Raw genomic sequence first — 8,124 nt, forward strand, 5'->3', positions numbered from 1 at the left:
ATTTTCTATTATCTCTGTAGTTCTCTCTCACACACGCACATACTCCACCACCCCCTCCACCATCACCAACTATACCAAGCATTTTTTTTCCCAACTCTAAATTGAAACCGCATTTTGATTTTTACTTTACAACAAAACGCGACTTCAAACTAAAATTTCTCCACTATGTATGTAATATCATTACTATAATATCCAACATTTGACTTCAAGGGTAATTATGGTATTCAACAACAAGATCAAGAATTAACGAGGGAGGGGGGTTAGTACTGATGCAGGTCGCACAATTTGGGATCGGGTTGCTAAACCTAGTACCTCGGATCAGGTCATTTAATTCTACTTTGAGCTTCCTACAAGTGGATCCTGAGAACAGAACACACGTTAGGCTTGCTGGATAGGCCCCAACTAAGGCCCTACGATGCTTAAGCTAGGAAATGGGGTCGAAAGCGATCAGTGGAGAGCGAGTGAGATCATAGAAATGTGATAAATGCACTTGCCTATAAATGTTCATAAATTCTAGTATTTATAGTGTACGGTACTATTTAGGAATTTGCCACGTGGCGTCTGGTCCAAGTTTTAGGTGATCTAACGGTCCTCAAAGTGGGCGGGTCAATCGGACTGGCCTAGCCGACCCGCGTCTTCATGCGTGAATCTTGCCCTTTTGGTAATTTGGTCTTTTGGTAATTACCCTCATCATTACTCCCCTATTCTTTTAGTGTCATTAATGACACTAAGAGAAGTTGATCAGTCACCTGTTAGATCGCGAGATCTCCGCCGTTGGTGCTGCTAACGTGTCATCATCTCATGGCTTATGGAAAAGCGCGCTGTCTCACTTCTTCCCCTATATATAGTCCTGCATTTGAACTTCTTGATCGCACCTTCCTATCTAGTAGCTTTCGATCTCCCTCAGCGAGCTTTCTCTCTTTCAGCCTCTGTCTTTCCAGGTACTTCTATATTTTGTTCGTGCTTTCTGTAGTATGTCTTCTAGGTCTAGGAATGATTCTGAGTCTGGTTTGGGGTCGGACTCGAGCTTGAGTTCATATTCGAGCTCTACTTCTGGGTCAATTGCTACTTCCCCAAGGGAGGTTGTAGGAACGTACAATGACACCATTTCCCCCGAGCATGCTCCCCGAGCTCGTCGTCGTACGGCCCCCGCTGTTGGGCAAACGGTAGAGTCGGCCAATTCTGGTGATGCCCCCATCCATCAAAAGTATCAAGATATGCTCTGTAATGAACCTTGGATAGGGATCATTAGTACGGTAAAAACTCCTATTTTACAGCTAAAAAAAAAATATTACATCCCTGATGATTATGAAGTTGTCATTCCTAGCTCTTTTGATAGGATGCATCAACCTTCCGAGGGTTTCTACCCTTTTATGTAATGCATTTAGAGGCAGGTTTGCAGTCTCATCACCTTGCGAGGTAAATAATATTCTTGTTAGGCTAGATCTTTGTCCATGCAACTTTCCCTAATTCCATTAGTCACATTCTTCTATTCCTCAAGTTATGAAATACTTAGACCTCCCCCCTTCTTTTGATAATTTTTGGTCTCTCTATTCTTTCATGACCTCAAAGAGGTTTGAGGAGAATGGCTAGTTCTATCTCACCACTCGCAAAGATTGCCGATACTTGGGCGATCTAAAGTTCAACTTTGGTCCTTGGTGTGAGCGGTACATCTTCATTCGACCTCCTCCTGGGGAATTCTGGGATTTTCGTCTTGATGGGCGTGTTTTCAAACCCGAGCCTGAAACATACGGGGAGGGATTCGAGAGCGACCTCATCAATTATATTACATTATATTGGTACCTTCCCAAGCCTTTGTTGCAGGAGAAGGTGCTGAAGCTCGTGGGCCTCTCCCCTGCGCCCCTTCCCACTAAGGGTTCCTTAGGTGAATAATGATGCTTCATTCTCTTTCGTTACATGTATCTTATATGGAATTCTAACTGTCTTCAATTTACAACTTCGGAAGTTATGCTTGCCCGCATCGCCAACAAAGTGAGGGCGCAGAAGGGTTTGTTCAACGCGAGCTGGCTCATGTCCAAGCGACCCCTCCAGAGAGCTCGCAGGATGCCTCAGGTTCTGCCAATGCTGTTCCGGCCGACCTTCCGATAGCTCCTGTGTCGCCTCCCAACACAGCTTCCTCGCCCATACAGATTGACGACCAATCTCCTAAGGTCCTCGTGGAGGTCGTCCAGCCCAGCTGAACCCAACAACGAAAGAAAGAGGGGCAAAGGTAAAGGAGAGGCTGCAAATCAACAAACGAGCAAAAGCAGGAGTCGCAACCCTCCATCTTCCATATCTGACCGCCAACATCGTCTAGAAGCTTGCTTGGTTGCTAACAAGGCCAACGAGGAGGAGAATCGCAAGAAATTGCAAGCACGAAGAGAATTGGCAGCAAGCTAGGGAAGCACAATGAACCTCCAACAGCAGGGTCGTGGAAATGACCTTGGAACAACTAAACTCGAACTGGGCCATCTCCTCCAATAGGAGCGTGTCCTGCGAACACGAGCAGGGCAGGATTCCTGCGAGCTGTACAGGGCCACTTGCCTGGAACATGATCATGTCATCCTGGCCCAAACATCACACACGGTTGTCGAGGAGCACTTCGCCCAAAACATAACGCAGGTACCCATTAGTTAACATTTTCCATCAACTTGAATAGTCTGGTCGATATCCCTCACAGTTTCTTTCATAGGCAATTACTTTCAAGCACAACCTCTCGCTGCAATGCTCCATGTGGCGACACGATAAAATTGAAGCAAACGCCAAGCGCTGGAGTTGGAGAAGAAGATAATAGAGCTGAAAGAGATGAACGACACTCTACGATCCGAATCTGAGAAGAAAACAGCTGAGCTCACGAGCCAGCTTGAAGAGGCTATGTCAACAACTCAATGAGGTCGCAGGGCAGCATTTGAATCTGGCAAAGAGTAGGGGTTTGAAGCCGATCGTGAGGCTGGAATGGTGGAAGGTCGCACCACATTCCTCCAGAGTTCCGAGTATCAAGATGTCATTTCTCTAGCTCGTCTACACGGGGCACGCGAATTCATGAAGACACGAACCTTTCGCGAAGCCATAGAGACCTAGGCAACAGACTACATGATTGAAGACTTTGAAAAATGTCAAGGCTAGATTCAAAAACTTGGAGGGTTCGTCGAGGACTTTGACCTTAACCAATTAGATGACACTCTCGATAGGAATCTGGAGCCATATCCTGCTGGTGAGGAGGTCCATCATGAAGACAGTGAGTTCACGACCTTGCTGGAAAGAGGTGGTCAACGACACATCACTCTTTGTCTACTGGACCTTCATTATTTTTGCATTTTTTGGACTTGTAGTTTTGCGAATTTGGAAAACTGAAGATCATCCTTAGGCGGACAACTATGTTTTGTATTTGTACTGATAGTATTTTGTTTTAATGGAAGATCCTTGACCTATTGCCAACTTATTTTGCTTTCGTGTTCGCGATAAATAGGCGCTCCTTTATAGATGGATACGACTGCATATCATAAGTAACTTAATTATTCCATATTGAAAGCCTTAACATCTTTCCATACGAAAGGGTCATCTGGGATCTTTTTCAGATCATGCCGACCTAGACCTTCTTCTAAGAACCATCTACAATCTGCAATCTTTTTCAAATCGCATCAACTTGAACCTTTTTTCAGGTTAGAAAACCATCTATAGTCTTTTTCAGATCACATTACTTGAACCTTTTTCAGGTTAGAAAGCCATCCGCAATCTTTTCCATATCGCATGAACTTGAACCTTTTTCAGGTTGGAAAGCCATCCACAATCCTTTTGAAATCGCATAAATTTAAACCTTTTTCAGGTTAGAAAACCATCCGCAATCTTTTTTAGATCGCATGAACTTGAGTCTTTTTCAGGTGAAAAAACATTTGCGATCTTTTTCAAATCGCATGAACTTGAACCTTTTTCAAGATGGAAAACCATCTGCGGTCTTTTTCAGATTGCATGAACCTGATCCTTTTTCAGGTTAGAAAACCATCCACAATCTTTTTCAGATCGCATGAACTTGAACCTTTTTCAGGTTGGAAAACCATCCGCAATCTTTTTCAAATTGCGTAAACTTGAACCTTTTTCAAATAAGAAGTAGAAATACTGGACAAATGCATGAAAAGGGAAAAAAAAACCTTTTTTTAAGTTCATGTACTCAATGTCTTTTTCAGACAAGTACAAAATGTGCCTTTCTTAGGCTAGACCTTTATAGGTCTTGTACAACAAAAGTAACCAACATTCAAGTCACTTTTTCAAACTTGTCGAGTAGACCTTCTTCAAGTCACTGCTTTGTACTTTAAGCATAAATTTTCTTCAAATTGTGCACGTTCTAAGGTTTGGGTAGGTCCTTGCCCTCCATATCTTGTAGAGCGTATGTTTCCTTCTTCTTCACTTTCACAACCTTGTATGGACCTTCCCATGTAGGATCTAATTTTCCTACATGCCTGGATACCTCGATTTTCTTCAAAACGAGGTCTCCTCCTTGGAAGTTTCTCGGTTTCATCCATCGATTATAATTTTTTTAGTCATCAAAACTCTTATATCGTAGAATCTCGGCAGAAGCAAGATCTCTACCCTCCTCGATCACACTGAGATCTAAAGATCTCCCTTGCATATTTTCCTGCATGTCATATTGGCTTACCCACGCTGTTTCTTCTCCAATCTCCGCTGGTATAATCGCCTCGCTTCCATACACCAAACAGAAAGGGGTTTCTCTCGTGGTAGTCGTTGGCGTAGTTCTGTAAGCCCAGAGCAGCCCAGGAAGCTCCTCGACCCACGACCCATTTGCCCCTTTGAGTCGTGTCTTCAAGTGTGTAATAAAATCCTATTTATTACCTCGACCTGCCATTGCCTTGAGGATTTTCTACTGTAGAGTAAAATTTTGTTGGATCTTAAGCTGTTTGCACCAAGCTACGATCTTCCTACCTTCGAACTGGGTCCCATTGTCGAATACTAATGTCCTTGGGATCCCAAACCTGCAAATAATATTTTTCCAAATGAAATTTATTACTTCTTTTTCAGAGATCTTTCTCAATGTTTCAGCCTCCACCCACTTGGAAAAATATTCTACTGCCACGATCAAGAATTTCTTTTGAGCTGTCGCTTGTGGAAAAGGCCCACAATATTGATTCCCCATTGATCAAATGGACATGTAACCTTACGGGCTTCTAATTGGGGTCGATGATGAATGTAACAACCCTGCAAATCTTTGGCAGCTTTCACACTTCTTCACAAATTCCTTTGTGTCCTTCACTAAGGTAGGCCAGAAATACCCATGCCTAAATATTTTCTGAGCGAGCAATCTTCCCTCTGAATGATTCCCACAACTTCCTTCTTGCACCCTCTCATCACGTATTGTGCTCTCTCATCATCCAAGCATTTTAGCAATACTCCTTCTGGCGTTCTCTTATACAATTCTTCCCACTAACAATGTGAAATGATTCACTTCGAACTGTAATCTCCTGGCCACAATCAGATTGCTAGGGAAGCTTCCCTTCTTTCAGATATTGGATGAAGGGAATTTTCATGAGTTCGCCTCCTCCACTATATGGATAACTTTTTCTCGTAAATCAATGGGACTTCTCTAATCATGAATGCAATCTTCCTCTCCTTTATGCCTTCAACCATAGACCCGAATTTAGATAAAGCATCCGCCCTCGCATTCTCATCCCGCGGAATTTGGTGGATTGCACACCTGTCAAACTTGGCTATCATCTCCTTTACCTTAGCCAGGTACTATGTCATTGTCCACTCCCGGGTCTCATAGGAGGCCTGCACCTACATTGCTGCCAACTGAGAGTCTGTATACACATCCAACTGTCTCATTCTCCCATCTAATACTATATGGAGACCTTGAATTAGTGCCTCATATTCCGCTTCATTGTTGGTCACTAGGAAAGATAATCTCACAGCGATCTCAATCTCAATTCCATCAGGTCCTTATAGAAATATTCCTGCACCTCCATTCTTAGCGTTCGAGGATCCATCAACATGTAATATCCATCTTTTCGCCTCCTCCTGTGGCTCCCCCACAAGTTCGACTAGAAAATCTACAAACACTTATGATTTTATAGCGCTTCTAGTTTGAAACTCGATATCAAGTTCCCCAAGCTCCACTGTCCATTTGACTATCCTTCCTGATACATCTGGTTTAGACATGACCTATTTGAATGGATGGTTCATCAACACCACGATCGGGTGGGACTGGAAATGAATGTACTCTTTTCTGCCCCCTGCAATATTTTGCTCACATAATATACAGGACTTTTCTTTCGATCGTCTTCACGAACCAGGACTAAGCTCACTGCCTCATCCGATACTGCCAAGTAAACATACAACTTTTCCCCGACTAAAGGATCAGCAAGAAGGGGAGGGTTAGCAAAATATGCTTTAAGCTCATGAAGAGCTTTTTCGCATTCTTCTATCCATTCAAAATCTCACTTTACGTAAATTTTTAAATAAAGGTAAGTTGTCTTCGGCTGACCTGGCAATAAATCGATTCAACGCAACGACCTTCCCTGTTAGCTTCTCGACATCCTTCACGAATTTGGCGACCCCAACTGCATGATTACTTGTATCTTTTCTGGATTCATCTCGATCCCCCTCTCACACACCATATAACCAAGAAATTTTCCGCCTCGTACTCCAAAGGTGCACTTTGCAGGATTCAACTTCATTTCATAAGATCAAGATCGCATGATGTTGAAAGCTACCTCCAAGTGCTGTAGCTGGTCGCCCTCTTTCTTGCTTTTCACCAGCATGTCATCTAAATATATTTTGATAGTGCTACCTATTTGGTCCTTGAACATTTTGTTAATCAACTTCTGATAGATCGCTCCAGCGTTTTTAAGACCAAATGGCACGACATTATAGCAATACACTCCTTTCTTTGTCACAAAGGCTGTTGTTTCCCTATCCTCCTTTGCTGTGAAATCGGATGGGCTCCATGCGAACATGTCATTGTTCTTCCTTAGAAAATCTATGGTCAACATCTCCATCCCTTCCGTCATTTGCGATCCTATGCGTGTAGTTTTATGGAACTCACCAAGAATGAGCTCTACCTCTTTGTACTCTTCCACGGCTTCCAACCTCTCCATCTTTCCTCTTTTTACCTCTTCACTCTGACCTTGTTCCTCTTTTCTTTTTTCCTTCTTCACACTCTTGGTCTGTTTTAAGCTGAGGTTGTAACATTGCAGTGGTACACGTTGGTCGCATCGTGCCTCCCCGCTCCCATACTTGGTAGGAAATTTCATTTTCAAATGATAAGTGGACACCATCGCTCTAAACTTGTTTAGCCCCGGTCGCCCTAAGACAACATTATATGCAAATGTGTTGTCCACAACAAAAAACTGAATCATGCAAGTTTTTCTTTGAGGTTCATCTCCAATGGATACAGATAGATCGATCACCCCTTCTGGAACGACCTCGCTTCTCCCAAATCCGGCCAAGGGGGTCTGTACAGGCTTCAATTTTAGATCGCCTAGCTCCATCTTCCTGAGCACGTTAGTAAAAATAATATCCACAGAACTACCATTATCAGTTAATACCTTATGCACCTGGTAGTTCACAATGTCCATACGAATTACCATTGGGTCGTTCTGGTCCATCTTACTCGAGCTTAAGTCCTTATCTCCAAAGATGATATCCTCTTGAGGCTCCACATATAGTACCTATTCTTCGTACCTGTATCTACTCTTCCTAGCGTATCTTTTGTGAGCCCTCGATGAATCACCCATTGTAGGACCACCCGATGTAGTGTGGATGACCCCTTTAGTGGGCACGTTGTCGCGAGCTCCACTCTTACCCACCTTATCTTTTCGGCTTCATTCTTTGCTACGCGATCTACTTATGTTACCCAACTCACCTCTTTTCTTGATTAAATGCTTGAAATATCCCTGCCTTATTAATCTTTCGATCTCATCTTTAAGACGGAAGCATTCTTTTGTATCGTGGTTTTTATCTTTGTGGAACCTGCAATACTTGTTAAAGTTTTTCTTAGCAAGGGTATTTCGCATCTTACCTGGCCACTGAAAAGTCCTTCCTTTTCCACCATAAGCATGGCTCTTTCTCTGGTTCTGTTTAAGGGAGTATACCTGTGATATCTGGTTTGGT

The 8,124-nt window shown here is 43.1% G+C and overlaps 1 protein-coding gene across 1 annotated transcript; it reads right to left on the reverse strand.

Moving 5' to 3' along the window:
* Positions 1 to 6,698: 6,698 nt before the first annotated feature.
* Positions 6,699 to 7,619, reverse strand: LOC148784613 (uncharacterized). The gene has a single exon (XM_088876222.1). The coding sequence runs from the start codon at positions 7,617 to 7,619 to the stop codon at positions 6,699 to 6,701; it is 921 nt and encodes a 306-aa protein (XP_088732348.1).
* Between the last annotated feature and the right edge of the window lie 505 nt (positions 7,620 to 8,124).

This window comes from Sesamum indicum, linkage group LG12 (assembly GCF_026168435.1).
Source record: "Sesamum indicum cultivar Baizhima isolate 11 linkage group LG12, ASM2616843v1, whole genome shotgun sequence".
Taxonomy (NCBI): domain Eukaryota; kingdom Viridiplantae; phylum Streptophyta; class Magnoliopsida; order Lamiales; family Pedaliaceae; genus Sesamum; species Sesamum indicum.

Coding starts and splice junctions, on each gene's coding strand:
- LOC148784613 (XM_088876222.1), bottom strand. CDS start 7,619: ATGGACCAGAACGACCCAATGGTAATTCGTATGGACATTGTGAACTAC.